At 40.2% G+C, this 17,456-nt stretch overlaps 1 protein-coding gene across 3 annotated transcripts in view; it reads left to right on the top strand.

Annotated features, from left to right (window-relative positions):
• Nucleotides 1–16,417, top strand: part of USP22 (ubiquitin specific peptidase 22) — a 190,537-nt gene extending 174,120 nt beyond the window's left edge. For all 3 annotated transcript variants that reach the window (XM_067534089.1, XM_067534088.1, XM_067534087.1), the window contains 7 exons: nucleotides 1,645–1,750; nucleotides 3,586–3,744; nucleotides 7,123–7,249; nucleotides 9,148–9,239; nucleotides 10,773–10,835; nucleotides 12,795–12,944; nucleotides 15,805–16,417. In XM_067534089.1, coding sequence (XP_067390190.1) covers nucleotides 1,645–1,750; nucleotides 3,586–3,744; nucleotides 7,123–7,249; nucleotides 9,148–9,239; nucleotides 10,773–10,835; nucleotides 12,795–12,944; nucleotides 15,805–15,847 — 740 coding nt within the window. In that variant the 3' untranslated portion in view covers nucleotides 15,848–16,417. The remainder of the gene's footprint in view (nucleotides 1–1,644; nucleotides 1,751–3,585; nucleotides 3,745–7,122; nucleotides 7,250–9,147; nucleotides 9,240–10,772; nucleotides 10,836–12,794; nucleotides 12,945–15,804) is intronic.
• Nucleotides 16,418–17,456: the final 1,039 nt, after the last annotated feature.

Raw genomic sequence — 17,456 nt, forward strand, 5'->3', positions numbered from 1 at the left:
ACTCCCTTGCCTTCTGGTACATCTGCCTCAGCTCCTTTATCTTCGCACGGCATGCATGCATGCATGTCCCATTCATAGCCCTTCTCCAACATGCCACAAGAAATCCGACCTTTGGTATCAAAGTTCCTGCAACTGGAGCAGAGCTGGACAGCACAGCCTCATCTACCCAGCAGATCCAACAGCTCCACTGTGCAAGTGGGAGAGCATTTGCTGCATGGAGCCGCCATGGTCAGCAGGGAAGATGTGATGTGAGCTCGCCAAATCAAGCAAACAGGAAGTGGAATTTCAAAAATTCTCGGACCTTTAAATGGGGAGGGGCAGATGCCTATGTACCTGGGCACAGGGCAGCAGAGTTCGAACAGCTGACCAGACCAGTCAGGATGGGCATTATGGGACACCTCTTGGAGGCCGTTTACAGCAACGTAACCAAGCTCAGTGTCTACACTGACACTTTGTCAATATAACTTTGCTGCAAAAAGCTCTACACCTCTCGTTGAGGTGGTTTATTTTGTTGGCAAAGCAGGAGAGTTTGGTCAGTGGAAGGAGCATTGTAGTGTGTACACCTCTGCTGTTTCGTTGTCGGAAGCTGACTTTTGTCGACAAAACTCTGTAGTGTAGACAAGGCCTAAGAATTGCCCAAAGCTGCAAAAAGAATGTGTATCAGAGCAGAGATTTGTACTTTGGAGTTGTTGGTAATCAGTGCTGCATTGTGATCGCTAGACCAAACCTTTGTGAATGCCGCATTCATTTAATCCCATTAGGATCCCAGTCTTAAAGCCGACAGCTATGCTTCCGATGCATGCATTATCGGCAACAGTGCTTACGAAGTGGGTACGCACTTTTACCTACTGGAAAGCAAAGAGTCTTCAGCCTTTCCACAAATAAGCTTGAAGCTTTACCTTTACTCCCTCTGAGGGACTAGGCTATCATTTTTCTTACTGATGAAAACTTCAGAAATCAAGGACAGTGTTTATGATGAAAGGATAGGGCATAGGCCCCAGACTGAAGGTTAATGGAGCCTTAACACAACCTTAGTCTTTTGCTCTGAGAAACTGATTAAGGAAGTACTGTTAAACATAGCCATTATCTTCATCTCTGCATAACCTGTCTTCTGAATTAATTTAAGAAAATAACACACACTTGTGTGCTAGACTCGAATGAAAATCACCGCTTCTACGGCAAAGGCTGGCCATTTATTCAACTGCATATGCCAGTCAGTGGCCCTCTTAGTGGGGTTTAAAGAGTCATGTTCATTAACCACTTCGGCAACACCTCTAGCTTTGGAACCAAGCCTCGTACCTGATAGAGCAAAGCAGATCTCTCTACAAAGCAAGAGTGGGCTATCTCAGAGTAGGGCTGAGATTGGCTGGCTGTTCACATTAACTTAAAGCCTCGTCTTTGCTGAAACACTATACTGCATTTCAACTTTTTTTGCTCCCAATATTTTATATTCCACCAGGGGCTCTTTTTTGTTCCTTGATTTTCTTAAATATAAAGTAGCTATGAGATTCTAAACTGCCCCTATGAAAGGTGGGATACATGTAAGTATGTATTGCAAAGAGATACCGAATACACAGCCCCAGACTAGCCACTGTTCTTTGAGGGATTTTTTATTTCTAAGCCTGTTCATTTGCTTTCCTCCAGGTGACGATAATGGGAAGAAGGCAAACAACCCCAACCACTGTAACTGCATCATAGACCAAATCTTCACAGGCGGACTGCAGTCCGATGTCACTTGTCAAGTCTGCCAGTAAGTGTAATTTGATTAATTCTGCACTCAGGCTAGATGGGGCTGATCCACCAGTGCAGTATCATACTTTCTTGCACCATCATTAAAATATCCCGTGATTCCAGTGAGACCACACTGTTCAACTACAGCATCAGCTAAACGCAAGCGATTAGAAGACAAGTGGCCTAGGTTAAGATATACTGTAAAATCTGCCTGGAAAAACCCAAGAAGCTTATGGGATTTTACAATCTTAGGTTTGAGTTAATTAGCCTACCAAAATTTGGTTCATTTCAAAATTCAAAACCAGAAGACTTCAAAGGCAAATTTTCTTTTGATAGGGAATATGCAGCTGTACCAGACTTGAAGTAAGAGAACTCTTATATGTAGCCATGTTATTATTTTCATTCAATTTTGACCCTTAGGTTATGGTGGCAAAGGTTTCTAGAGGACTGGCTTTAGGTAAACTTAAACAAGAGAAAATAAAGGTTTACTAGAGTCAGGGAAAGAATCCTTTCTGTTCTATGCAATTGGGTAGGATAGCTTAGCCGTTTGCCATCATGGTGTAGCAGTTGGAGCTCCACTACATATTTTTTATCTTATATTGCATTCCACAGAATTTATCTACACTGTCCTGCAGATGGACTGTTGTACTCTGCTCATTTTAGTCAGTTCTTATACTCAGTTTTCTGGACAGACACACAGAGATCTCACTATAGAAATGATTGAGCATCATGGAAAAAAGTGTGAAATGCTAGTCTTCAATTTTTGGAACCACAGAGTCCGTATGTGACAATGGTTGCATAGATGTGGTATCATCACAGCTAAGAATATCTACTAAGAATAATGGTGATGTCAGAATTTTTAAGAAAATTAACAAAGGAAAGATGGCAGTTAAAGAAAAAGTCAGGAGTCGCTCAATGTATAAAATAAGTGTGGCAGCTTGAAATTAGTATCCCTGAATTTTGCATTTTTCTTAAATGTTTCAAATATTTTGCACTGGTGAAGCTGAATGAAAGGTGGGGAAGTTGTAAATTTAGTGAGATTTTTAGTCCAGGGGAGGTGGTATTAGGTTGAGGAGACCAGAAGTTCAGATAAAGAGCACAGGCAGAACATTCTTCCATAAATGAAAACATTTAGCATTTGGAAGCAAGAATCACATACAAATCTGAAAGATAGAAGGAAAGGTTTGAGAGAATGGAGGTTAAAGTTTTCTGAGGGACTTCTCCAGTCACTTCTGGCCACTGGGTTTGTCTTGAGCTGTTTTGTAGAGAAACGTGAGCAGGAATATAATACACTTCTGATTCCATTATTCTCTAAGATCTCATTTTTCAAGTGCCATGGCAGTTTGTAGTATGAACTGTGAAGTTCCACCTAGTACACCATTGCATAGCAAGAATATTTGTATTCTCTTTTCTCTCGGCACATCTAGTGCAACAGTCTAAATAGAAACAACTTAGCACTTTCATCCAAGGACACAGGCCACATCTTGCATCTCGGAGCAACCCAACCAGTTGGTTCTAAATCACTGAACTCCATTAAGCCATAGACTGCAGCAAATTTATATCCTGCATTCAAAATGTGCAATAAATTTCCTAAAATCTGTAGTTTTCCTTTTTGTGTTTTTAAATAAATCTGCAGCAAAAGAATTGGCTGTGTAAATATAGTACTGAGCACAACTGTTTTGTCATACGCACTTTGTGTAGTTTGAGTGCCCTGTAGGGATGAAGTGTAGAACTGGTTCAGTTGCCTTTTCTAGTATTGTAAATATCTAGTTTATACTGTACAGTAAATCATACATTTTGGATTGTTACTTTTAACTCCTTTGGTTAAATGCTAAACTCCTTTCTTTTTCCTAGTGGTGTTTCCACAACGATAGACCCGTTCTGGGACATCAGTTTGGATTTGCCAGGCTCCTCCACACCGTTCTGGCCACTGAGCCCAGGGAGTGACGGCAGTGTGGTGAATGGGGAAAGCCATGTATCGGGCACCACTACACTCACAGACTGCTTGCGAAGGTACAAAATGTGGTGAACAGAATATAGATAGGGGAAATAATCTTGCTCACAAATAAGAAATAGTGGCACCTAGCAAAGCAAACTAGCACCATTTTACCACAGCTTTATTCCTGAGTCATCTTGTAGTGCATAACGTGCACTCAAGAAAACATACACAAAAATAGCCACAAGAACATTGTAACAAAGTGGGACCAAAAGCAGTTGCCATCTGATGTCTGTTGGTTGTATTCTATGAGAATGGAGTTTGGCTGTCAGTCCAGCACCCAGGGCTATGTATCACAGAAACCTCAACCACAACTGGTACTAAATATCCCTCTTCTTGGTCTGTGGAGAAACCACTCACCTCTAGAGGTGGGCTCTCTGGGCCTGGCTGAGGCATTGTGTGAGAGAGCCTGTGTTGCTGATGCTTGTTATGTGGCTAGAGGACTTCAGTCTCCCGGGCTGTTAGTGCAGCTCTTCTTGCATGTACTAACTTCACCCATAGTAAGTGAAAATAAATTAAACAAGAAAATGTAAAGTTGAGGCTGTCCTTCACCCAGACTGTTAGGGCTGGCGCATTGCAAGTTATTAGAATAGATATTGATCTTGCCTGCTCTAAGCTGTAATACTGTGATATGGTTGAGTTAAGGTTAAGGAAGACATCTTAACTCAGTCTCTTGACTTTGTTGGCTCAAGTTATAAAAAAAACTGTTACTATGAAGGGTGGGTTACTTTTTTAACATGCACTAGAAAAATATTTTCTGAAATGTCCTATTGGCTTGACAAGACAGTTATGACACACTCTTTCATTCACAACAATCAGACCTACTGACTTTTAAACCATTTTGTACAGGTGGAAATGATGCAACTGGGTAGAACTACATTTGTGCTCTGTTTCGGCCTCCTGAGAATTAAAACAGCTGGGCAAGCACTCGAAAAAGCTTCCCAGCACAGTTATACAATACTTTTAATTTTCATATAGAGCATAATGCATTGTCAAGTGTGATACTGACTCCACTGTAAGGTAGAGACACACAGGTCCGCCCACAAACACCCACACGCACAGCTGTAAAATAGCTATGTGAGGGGGAGAGATAAATTCGTGCAGTTTTCAAAACGGGACAGTTTTGAATTGGATATACAGGTGGATAGAAGCCAGCAAAAGTGACTGAAGATTAAGGTGCATCTGATCCGACTTCTTGGACTAAGAGAATGCTCTTACAGTGCTCCAGAATTCTAAACTCCCTGAAATTTTAAAAATTGTGAATTTAATAAAACCAGGGTATTAATACACCTGAGAGAAGACGTGACTAATGTGTGAATAAAGATTTCAGCAGAGGCAAAATCAAAGCAAGGGTGGGTAAATTCTGGTGATGTTCTGGGAGAGCTGATGAGTAGAATTACAGAAAAAAAGTCAGGCAAAAAGAAAAATGTTCAGGCTCAAAGATACCACTAAGATTTCTGGCTTTGGTATCAAAGTTGAAGTCACATGGTAAAAGACGGCTTCTTTTTTTGTTTTTGGACAAGCAGAGGATTTCATTGAAGCATCTAGTAGATAGGTTTTCATCCAGTCCAGCCAAGAACTGATAGGCAGAGTGAGTATCAAAGAATGAGACAAGGAAGATATACAACTGGGTGGTAGCCACAAAGAGGTGGTGATGGTACCGGTTGAAGCTGGCTGTAAGCAAGAAAATGGGCTGAGCAGAAAAGTGGCAAAGGCCAGGAACGTGGAGACACTTCATGGCAGGAGATTGTGAAGTTTCTGACAGAAACAGAGAAGGAGCAGCTGGAGATAGTATTCAAATGGGAAAAGGAAATATGAGCTCTTCTTCGAGTGATTGCTCATATCCATTCCACTGTAGGTGAGTGCATGCCATCGTGCATGGTTCCCAGAACTTTTTTCCCCTTAGCAGATCCCGTAGGGCCGGCTCTGGTGCCCCCTGGAGTCCTGCACACATGCCGCGGTATACGAGGCACTGCCGGCCCTACGCCCCCTCAGTTCCTTCTTTTCACCCATGATGGTTGCTGGAACTAGCCTTGCTCTCTGCAAGTTCTATTCCCCGTCTTTGAACTGTTTGCTATTCAAAGTAGTTTAGTTAGCTTTAAGTAGTTTATAAGTGTAGTTAGAGCGGCTGGGCACAATCAGGAAGGCTATGGTGATCAATTAGTGTTGGAAGCTGCAATGGTCTCAAGCAGAATGAGGACAGAGTTGGATCGCTGATCAGAAGCATACCAATAGGTCCTGGAATGTGTCAGCTCTGTAGTAGTCTAAATGCCCAAGTATAGTTTAATATGTATTATCACAAAAAGCTTCAATAACTTTAAACCCAACATGAGTAGAGAGACTGGAACGTGCATACAGTTTGTAAGTTTAAATTTAGGAGAATAACTAGAAGTCAGTCCTCCTAGTCTTTTCCCTACAGAAAGATTTAATATCAAGATTCCCAGAGCTTGAATCTGTTTTAATGTGTTTCTATGAGAGTCTATGCAGTGACTGAGTGTTTACTTCAAGAATTGTCCCGTCCTTTAACAGTTTCCTCCAGCCCATTAAGCGATTATAAACCGCTCATTTCCACCTGATCTTAGTGACAGACTGGCAGTACTTTAAACTTAGATCTTGAAAGCAAATCTTTAGTTGTCAATATTTTTTTTCTTTAGGAAATATTTTGACCTTGAACAGAACTCCGCATCCAAGCCTTTCTCTCCCCCTCTAGAGCTCTGACCCCAGCCATAAAGGGCTGTGAGCTGGAAAAGCATCCTGAGGACTGGCATGTAACAGCACAGCAAGCATCTGGCTTTGCTTCAGAATTCCCATGTCCATGTTTTTGGTTTTGAAAGAAAAGGTCTGCACAGTCTAGCTCTGTTGTGGTGGATGAGCAAACATTCCGTCTCCTTTCGCTGCCACTGATGTATTTCAGGGCAACTTGCCCAAGTGGAAGCAAATGTAAATGTCTGAGTTGGAAATCTGAAACCGAGCTCTCCTCTACTGGTAGCTTTTTTTTAAAATTGTGATTTATCTTTCAAAAAGAAAAAAATATTTTATTAGCATTTGCTCTCTGGGTGTAAATATCTCAGCACAGGACTTGTACTCACCTTTTAACATAGAGCTATAACTAATGACTCTACTCTTGTGCCCAATTTTCTAATCTTTCTCTAACACATAATAAATATGCACTGTGCAAAATTGTGCATGGTTTTCAGTGGCTCTTGCATTTTAAGAAATATATGGAGAAAGGAATATATGGTGCCCGCAGCTCACCTATGATTTTCCTGAGAGAAGCTGTAAGCTTATCTTGCATGCTACTAAGCGGCCACAAGTGGAAATAAAAATGGTTTTCAAGATGCATTGAAAATAATTTGCCTATATTATGCATCCTTCCACTTCTTAATATTTTTCAGGTTTACAAGGCCAGAACATCTAGGAAGCAGTGCCAAAATCAAATGTAGTGGTTGCCATAGCTACCAGGAATCTACCAAACAACTCACTATGAAGAAATTACCCATTGTGGCCTGTTTTCATCTCAAAGTAAGTTCACAAAGGATAGGTGGATGAAAGAACATAGACTCTGCTCTAGGGGCTGAGTTGGGTTTCTGTAGATGTCTCTACTATCTCTAACTTCACTATAATTAATTGATTGTAATATCAACTAACTTGAAGGACAGCTGGCTTGTCCATTTAGATTTTAGTTTAAGGACATTTTGATTACATGTTTAATGCACCCTTGTTCGTATGTCTCTGGGTGCCTATCAAAATAGAACTTTCTAAAAAAATAAGTCATTAAAAACATTCTGAACAAAAACAAGTCCCCAGTGGCACTTATTCCTCCTGTACAATAGAGCTACTACCTACAAGCCTCCTAGAAGGAGAAAGAAAATAAAAATATCCTACACTTCAACTGGAAGGATGCCACAGATGTACTTTGTATTTTGAAGAGAAAGCATTGCAAAGTTATGGGGCAACAATGGAGAAGCTTCCTGTAACTTCCCAGCCATTTGTCTCAAGGTCATACTATGGTGACTGTTTGCACTTTCAACCCACAAACTGATATCAAGTGCTATGATGGGAGACAGTGTAATAGGTGGTCCTTCAGGTAGCCCAGACCTGTACTGTTTATGGCTTTAATTGCAAGTATTATGACCATGATGTACTGTGAAAAGCAGGCAGCCAATGCAGAGCATGGGTGTCTGTCTTCTTTGTTTTTCTTAGCAAAGTGGAAAGAGTGTCCAAAAGGTGAGACTGCTTTTATGGGCAAGGCAATGTGGGCAACAATATAGGAAAGAGGTTTTCATACACTTTAGCATTTGTGTAGCATGGCAATTGAAGGGTTTGGAAATAAGTGATGTTCAGAAGTCATCTTCTTGTCTTGTCAGTTCAAAGTTAAGATGTAATATTTCATCATCAAAGCACTGTACCAATATCTCTAAATTCCAACAGCTGTTGTAATGATGAATTGTAAGGTATTTATGATTTAACTAATATCATATTCATCATAAAGGACATATGTTCTGACAGTGTTAATAATGCAATTAAAAAGATGAACAGAGAACCTAAAGGATACAAGTCTGAGTTTCTGACATCCTTTTCTGTTGCTAGGGAATTGTTATGGTGCTGCAAAAGGAGAATAATTAGCTAGGAGTGTAAATAGGACAGGAGTACTGAGAAATGGGGAAAGAGGCCTTCCTTAAATAGAAACTCATTCATCTCTTTCTGCTGTTTGTTCCTTTCTCCACTTCTATTGAAAGGATGATGAAAGTATGACGTGTATCACAAATTCATCTCTCTCTTTAGGAGAAAGGAGACAGATTTTTTTTTAAATTTTTCCTTCCATTTGTGCCTTACTTTGACATAGTATTCCTGTGCCCAGGTAACTGGTGTAGCGATGCCAGTCACTTGAGATGATTTCTTGTCTTGTTGCTGTTGGTAGATGATAGACACCAGTCAAATGGCAGAATCCTTAAAGACACCTCTGTCCCTGTAGTAATTGTCTATCACCAGTTTTGCTGCAAATGTGTGAGCTCTTTGGGACAGGGACTATCATTTACTATATGTCTGAATAGTGCCTAGCACCCTGGACCTTACTCTTTGAGGCCACAGTATAAATGTTTATCGTCATATACATTGGGGAATAAGCTTGTCTTCCTAGGGTCACCATTCTAAGCAGTATGCTTTGATTTTTTTTTCTCTCCCCTCCATGATTTAGGATTTCCTGGGGGAAATTCATTCATTATATAGGTGTTCCTGACTTAACCAGTACATGAAAGCGACCAGAAAAATACTTAAATGAATTTATTCACATCCCCTCACGGCCATGTGCCAATCTCCCTACCTTCCTTTCATTCCACCTTGCCCAACATGTAAGATAGGTACAAGGAAAGAAAATCAGAGTCTTTTCTCTAAAAGAAACTTCCACTTTTTGTCTTCAGCGGTTTGAACACTCAGCCAAACTGAGGCGAAAGATCACTACGTACGTCTCCTTTCCGCTGGAGTTGGACATGACGCCATTTATGGCTTCCAGGTATGTACAGTGTTAAAAATACTCCAGAGGATAGGTTAGTCTAGATACCAGTCTAGCTCATTCATGTTGTGAAAGATGGAATATCCTTTGAATCAGGACTGTGACGCAGTGTTTATAGCAGTGTATATTATATACAGATATACGCATGTAAGTGTATCCATGAAAGGGTTTGCACTGGTTTAACTAAGTCCATTTCAAAACCAATTTTAGTTAAACCAGTTCAGGTCTTGTGTGTAAACAAGATCCTATTTAGACTATTTAAAACTTAGTTTTCCATTAACACATGTTTAACTTCAAAGTTAGATAATTAACAAAGACATCCTTTCTTCAAAGTGCTAAGGATCCCACAGCCTGCCCCTTCAGTTAAGTACGTTCTTCAGCACAATCAGTGAGGATTGGACTTAACATTCCTAATATTTTTAAGGTTACAAAAATGCACAAAAATCTTCCCCTTGCACTTTTTATGTAAAGCACCTTCAACCACTCTTTAGATGATAGAAAGTAAAAAAAGTAAAAACTCAATTAAAATACTTTTAACCAGGGTTTTGTCTGCTTTTAACATTTTAGCTAGTAAGCTTATCCAGACATAAGACTAATTTTTTTATTCAACTGAGGCACAAAAACAAAACCCTTATGTAAAAATCCTTCCATAAAAGTTCAGTTAGTGAGCGGAGAAAATAAATTCTTATCAAGTAGTATACTTAAACTGTCATTTCTTATTGAAATATTACTACATAAATCACATCTTAACCATTGCTGAAAGCACAAAAATAACACATCTCTTAAATTCAGGATCCATATTGATACAGGTTTAATAACAATTTCAAAATTATTTACTACAGACGAATGTAGTTATTTCTGCCAAGAAAAGGGACAGGTGCAAGCCTCCACTAAATTGCAAGGTGTGATATCAGAGAAGGTTAGTTTATATCGATACGCTACAGAGTATTTGAGGCTTTCCTGCTATTCTGGTATGTCCTCTGTGGATAAAATGACTGGGTGTTGATGAAAAGTTTCAGGTATGAAGGAATATAGCCACTATGACATCCGGATAATTACTTTTCTGTAGCAGGGGGCTCTGTAATCAGAATTGAATCAGCCTATGAACCAGGAAAGTAATCCTGTTGCTGTAATCAAAAACCCAAAGTAAACTCACAAGTCAGAGGAAGGGCGATTGATCCATAGGAATTTAAGAGGTTAATGTAATTATATTTTGTCCAGCGTTAAGAGCCAAATTAATCTCCTCTTAATTTGTCTTTTAAGATTTGGGGATAGGAAGTTGTGATTTAAGCACATGCGTGTTTCCAGGCTTGGGGCCTTAGCAAGGAGGAGAAATAGCACTTCCTAGACAGCATCTCTGAGCACAAATATAGCATCTGTAACAGCGGAGTCAGCAGTCCTCTTCTCCAATAAGCACCATTGCACTTGCCCCTAGAGATAGCAAGCAGGCTCTGTGTGCTATGTGCGACCCACTGCCTCCCTTTGGGAAACCACTGCTTTTAAGTAACTGGATTCTTGTGTGTTTTGTTGCAGTAAAGAGAGCAGAATGAATGGGCAGTACCAGCAGCCACCGGATAGTCTAAACAATGATAATAAGTAAGTGATGCCTTCCAGTGCTCTCCTATTGTGCAAGGTGGCTGACTTTTGCAAGGTGAAGTAGCGTCTGCTGTATGTCCTGCAGTGATAAAGCGTTGCTGTATTATACAGCACAGCAAGTCTGCTTTGTGGCAAAATAAAGCTTATATTGTGTGTTTACTTAGCCATTCATAGCTATTGACAACTAAGCTATTGATTTGCTAGTGTTAACACCGGCAATAGCATTGGGAAGGAATTAAGTCATTGGTATAAGATGAAGTAAGCAAATGTTGTGTGAATATTGAAAAGGGTAAATGGGACAACTTGGGTAGTTATAGTCCTGTCAACCTAACATCAATCCCAGGCAAAATAATGGAATTGCTGATAGGTTAATAGAGAATTTAAAGGAGGATCATGTAATTAATGCAAGTCAACATGGGTTTATAGAAAATAGATCTTACTAAACTAACTTGATTTTTATTGATGATGAGATTACAAATTTGGTTGGTAAAGATAATAGGGATGTTCTAATATACTTAGACTTCTGTAAGTCATTCGACTTGGTACTGCATGCATTTTGATTAAGAAACTAGAGCAATACATAGTCAACCTGGCACACATCAAATGGGTTAAAAACTGGCTAACTATTAAGTCTCAAAATGTAATTGTAAATGGGAATCATCCTTGAGGTGACGTGTTTCTAATGGGCTCCTGCAGGGATCAATTCCTGGCCCTGCATTATTTAACATTTTTATCAATGATCTGGAAGGAATCATAAAATCCTCACTGATAAAGTTTGCAAGTGGTACATAATAAAGAGGACAGGTCACTGATACAAAGTGATATGGATTGTTTGGTAAACTGATTGCAAACAAACAATGTGTTTTAATATGGCTAAATGTAAACGTACACAATTAGGAACAAAGAACGTAAGCCATACTTACACAATGGAGGACTCTATTCTGGGAAACAGTGACTTGGAAAAAGACTTGGGGGTCTTGGTGGATAAACAGCTGAACATGAGCACCCAGTGCAAAACTGTGGCCTAAAGGACTAATGCGATCCTTGGATTTATAACTGGGAAATATTGAGTAGGAATAAAGAGATTATATAACCTCTGTATTTGGCACTAGTGTGACCATTGCTGGAATGCTGTCCAGCTCTAGTGTCACAATTCAAGAAAGAGGTTGATGAATTGGAGAGGGTTCAGAAACGAACCACAAGAATGATTTAAAGGAGTAGAAAACCTGCCTTATTGTGATGGACTCAAGGAACTCAATCTGTTCAGTTTAACAAAGAGAAGGTTTAAGGGATGACTTGATCATAGTCTGTAAATACCTTCATGGGAAACAGAAATTTGATAAGAAAGTTCTTCAGTCTAGCAGACAAAGTTGTAACAAGATCCAGTGGCTAGAAGTTACAGCTAGACAAATTCAGATCAGAAATAAAGCAACACGTTTTTAACAATGAGGGTAATTAATTATTGGAACAATTTATCATGGGCTCTGGTGGATTCTCCATCACTGGCAATTTTTAACTCAATATTGGATTTTTCTAAAAACTCTGATCTAGTGCAAACATGAATTAGTGTATGGAAGTCCTGTGGCCTGTCTTATACAGGACATACTAGGTGATCACAATGATCCTTTCTGGCTTTATAATCCATGTATCTCTGAATTAATAATGTTAATCTACTTATTTAAAAAGCAAAATCTGTTAACTGCTCCAGTGCGAGCAAAGCTTCTGATGGTAAAACGGACAGCTGTAGTAAAACAGGTGGTTAGAGGCAATCACAAGATGGTGGAGAGACAAGCATGGCCCATCCCCAACCATTGTTGAGTACTGGTGTTCTCATTACAGGGGTTAAATATGATTCTTTATGCATGTGTATGTACAATGACAAGCTTCTGCACCTCTAAAAATGTCAAGTTTTTTTTTCTTTTGATCCAAGAGTTGATTGATTGTGTTTTTCCCCGCCAGGTATTCCTTGTTTGCAGTAGTTAATCACCAAGGAACCTTGGAGAGTGGGCACTATACCAGCTTCATCCGGCAACACAAGGACCAGTGGTTCAAATGTGATGACGCCATCATCACCAAGGCTAGCATTAAGGATGTACTAGACAGTGAAGGGTAGGTTGTGAACAAAAAAATTATGGGAAGGAAAGGGGGGAGTTTTATCATTTAACAAAGGGCCGCCTGTCGGTGGGTGAGCCTTTATTACTTTCAGGTATCAGATTTTCACCATACAGAACAATTTCTCTCCAGAATGATCATTTATCAGTGCTTTAGAAAACTGGTCTAACCTGCTGGGTTTTTTTAGACTAGAGAAAAGAGAAGGACAAGATAGCAGTGCATTGTGGTACTGTGCAAGATAACTCATTTCTTGTATGTCCACCCACCTTCTGGGTTGTCCTATAGGCAGTGGCAATATCTGCTTCATCACAGCCCTGCTGCCACAGGTATGGGTGTGTGATAGGTGTTTACACACGTTGCTTTCATTGTTAAATACACGTATTGTGAATTCACATTTTAATAGGGATTGAAGTAATCCCACTGGCCAACCATGACTGTATGGATCACCGATTTAAGCACCATTAGGGACAATTCTGTATTATCCTAGGCTTGCTCCTCTGAGGGCAGTTTATAAAACAGGATCTGTAACACAGTGGCTAGGTAGATGGCCAAAAAGCATTACTGATACCCACTTCGGTGTGTTTTTGTTTTTGTTAATTTCTTTTGGGAAATGGAATCTGATCCATCTAGCTGTGCACACACATAGCCAGATGCTTCCTAGCATTATGGTCCTTGTCTCCAGCCCCTTTCTTCCATCAGTTTGTGGCACTCACTCACTGCATCTAGTCTTACATTGGATTGAGAGCTGGGCAGGGACTCTGTCTGGTATGTGTTTATATTCAGCACCTAGTCCAGTCCTGACTAGAACCTCTAGGTGCTACTGTAATACCAGCGCTAGATACTGATAAAGGAAAGAATTGGAGTGTTTCTTTGAGAATCGCCCGTTTGACCCCTCGCTCTTGGGGAGTAGTAGGCTTAGAAAGCAGCTCAAGGTCCCTTCTGCTGCTTTTGTCATGTGATTTTCTCTTTGTCCCCTTTACTTCCCTGTTAGGAATACTTTCCATCTATAAAGTTAGTTTAAAAAAAAATTGTGGGGGCTCGTCATTGTGGGCATCGTCTGGTGCTCAGCTCGATTGGGCTGTTTTCTTCCCCCCTATTTTTCAGTTATTCTGGACTCATTTCCCCTTATATATTCTCTTTTGGCTCTGTTGATCCCAGAAGCAAGATGATTATTTGTTAGCTGTGTTACTGTAGCTCCCGAAAGGCAAAAGTCCACAGAGGGAGAGGAGGCTATGAATGTTGTGGTATCTAGATTTTTGCTGATGAGGAGTGGGGAGATGAGGACGGAGAGGAGAAGAGGAGCAGGTAGAACTGGTGGGAAATGTAAAGCGGAGCATACAAGGAGTATACAAGGGGCAGGTGTATAGTACTAGTACTTTGAACTCATTGTTTCAACTTGGAACGTAAGAACGGCCATACTGGGTCAGACCAATGGCTCATCCAGCCCAATATCCTGTCTCCTGACAGTGACCAGTGCCAGAGCTTCAGGAGGCATGTACAAAACAGGACAATTCTGAGAGAGCCACCCTGTCTTTCACTCCTGGCTTCTTGCAGTGAGAGGTTTAGGGTTGCCCGGAGCATGGGGTTACATCCCTGACCATCTTGGCTAATAGCTATAAATGGACCTATCCTCCATGAACTTACCTCGTTCTTTTTTGAACCCAGTTATACATTTGGCCTTCACAGCATCTCATGGCAATGAGTTCCACAGATTAATTGTGCATTGTGTGAAAAAGTACTGCTTCTTGTTTGTATTAAGCCTGTTGCCTGTTAATTTCATCAAGTGACCCCTGGTTTTTGTATTGTGGGAAAGGGGAAATAACACTTCTCTAGTCACTTTTTCCACACCATTCATGATTTTATAGACCTCTGTCATATCCCTCCTTAATCATGATTTCAGATTGACAGTATCACTTCAATCACTTCCCTCAAACATGCACCGTGGATGCTATAGAGCGGTATTTTTGCAAGGTTAACATTTGTAACTGTTTGTCATTTGAGAAGCATCAGGGATTGGTTCTGTTTCAAGAAAAAATAACTTAAAATCTGTAATCGCCTCCATTCTGGCATTTCCAGCCATGGGCTTGGTGCTGGAAAGATCAAATCTGTTCTGTTCTAGTTTTTAATTATACCTGACATTTCCTTTGATTGCAGCAAGCGCAGGCAGTTCAGTTTGGAATTTTTTTTAATAGTTTTCTTATTTTCCTTTTCTGCTTTTCAGCCTGGTAATGTGCATCTCTTCTATAATATTTGACTTTTTAGTGTAAATTATTTTAATTAATTCATTTAACAAAAAGGTCAGTAGACCAAATTAGGGTTTTTTTCCTTCAGTAGGAAACAAGGTCTTGTTTTAAAAAAACAACAAAAAACCATAAATAAAAAAGTGGCATAGGATCTTTAATGACTGTAAGTGCTCGAGACCTTGCTCTTACATCTCATCCAAAAGCTGGCATCTCCAACCCAACAACGCCTCCTATGCTGCTGGGGCAATGGCTCCTGCTACTGAGTCAGAGGGAGGTGCACGCCTATTGAATCACCATCACCACTTTTTACAGCATCTAGGTGTTACGTGGAGGTCTCCTACCCAAGTACTAACCTGGTTCCCCAATCATGCTTCGCTTTCATGACTTGATGATAAGGCTGCAGGACAGATGGTCAGTTAGCATATTGAGCTATTGATCAAATTCTAGATGCTGATTTTTCATGGTCAGCCTGTGAAACTAACACACTTCCCTGGAATCATTCCTGCTTTAAAAAAATAGTTCTTGGTTTTATCATGGCTGGGTTGGTCATTAGGATTGTAAATCTGTAATGTGCAACATAAGATTAAAATAGTGTTGTGTCTTCCTTTTTGCAGATATTTGCTGTTCTATCACAAACAGTTCCTGGAGTATGAGTAGCCTTATTCAGCAGCCTGTCAGATAAATGAAAGGAAGAAAATAAGCAAGCCTTCTGAAATGACACACAAACCTACCTGAAATGAAAAGACCCATTAAATAACAACTAGCACTGAGCTGTAACAGGACTTACTTGACACTGGCTCACAGCCTGGCGGAGTAAGAAATGAACAATGTTCAACGTGTATGCAGTCCCGCAAGGACAGAAAGGGGGGAAAAGAGAGGCTACAGTCAGTCACGTAAGAGCGGAAATATAAAATGAGGAATGCTCTGGGTGGGGGAAATGGGAGCAGAGGAGTCCGGGCACTGGTACATCTCCTATGTTCCTCCAAAAAGTGTGTGGGAAGGCAAGGGGGGTGTGCCATCATCTCCATAAAGCATCTTCTCCATTGGTGCTTCAGCTCCAACTGACCAATCATATAACAGTTATTATTAAAAATCCAAGCCCATTTTTGATGCCTATGGGTCTGAAAGCAGTAAAGTGGAGGAGGATGGGATGACACAACTAAAGGACTTTGCAAGTATCTTTTTATTTGTGAATTTTAGTTATTAAATAAATACAGTATGAAAGTATTAGGCTCTTTTTTTTTGACAAAAGTAAAAGAAATCCTGGATTGTGGAACTGAAGCTACAGTACTGAGAGAGGTTTTCAAGCATGCCTGCTGCACAGGTAATATTTTGCCATCCGACTGCTCATCAAAGCATCTGCACAGATTCTTTTCTGTTTGAGCCCTTTGTTTTGTTTTCTATAAATAGCTATTTTCTTAATTTTTTTCCCTTTTATTCCCTTTTTTCACGAGAATGAAATTCATAAATGGAACCATCAGTAAAATGAATGAATTGGCGTGTTTATACTGTAAATGTGGTCTTGGTTCTTTTTTTTTTAAATCTTGTGAATAAGTTTTGATTTCTTAAAACCACCACTTTTGATGTTTGCTGGTTGTTTTGTTCCCTCCCCCGGTCCTGCCAGCCCCCCTCCAAGAGAGGTAGCATTTGGAAGAATGTTAGAATTGCAAATCTGCCATGTGCCAGCTATGGTTGCTGCTGAGTGCAGTATGGAGGCATAGATTTTCAGCTATTGAGCACTTCTGCAGTATGGTAGGGTTTAAAGCAAACAAAGCATTTTCCTGGTATGTGCTAGGCTTTTTTTATTGGTTCCTTATCTCCTCCCACATTTATTAACTCCTTACAGACTCCTCTTCCCTTTATGGAATCCATCCTTATTTATGTCCTTACCTCTTAACAGCTGGTATGCAGGTTCACTTCTGTTTTGTCACAAATGTGTTTCTGTTCCTTCCCTCCCCACCCCCCTTGCTCTCTTAAGAGTGAGCAGCCCATTTGCCTGTCTAGACACTGCTGTAACTCCGCATGCTCTGTGTGTTTTACTCCCAGGAAATAGGGCCGTAGATTGAATGCTGTCCATGAGAAAAGGGTTTGTTCACCTCTTAACCCTTCAGAATGCAGAGCTCAGAAATAAAAAAAATTGGGTTTTCGGCCACTGACACTGCTTGCTTATGGAGAATTTGCAAATGTTGGTGTGTCCAAGGGTGATAGCCATTGCATTTCTTGTGTAAGGGTCACACTGAAAAGGTCATCTATTTCTGCATACATA

This window comes from Emydura macquarii, unplaced genomic scaffold (assembly GCF_026122565.2).
Source record: "Emydura macquarii macquarii isolate MOO-44397 ecotype Brisbane River unplaced genomic scaffold, CSIRO-AGI_Emac_v2 contig_3390, whole genome shotgun sequence".
Classification (NCBI taxonomy): Eukaryota; Metazoa; Chordata; order Testudines; family Chelidae; genus Emydura; species Emydura macquarii.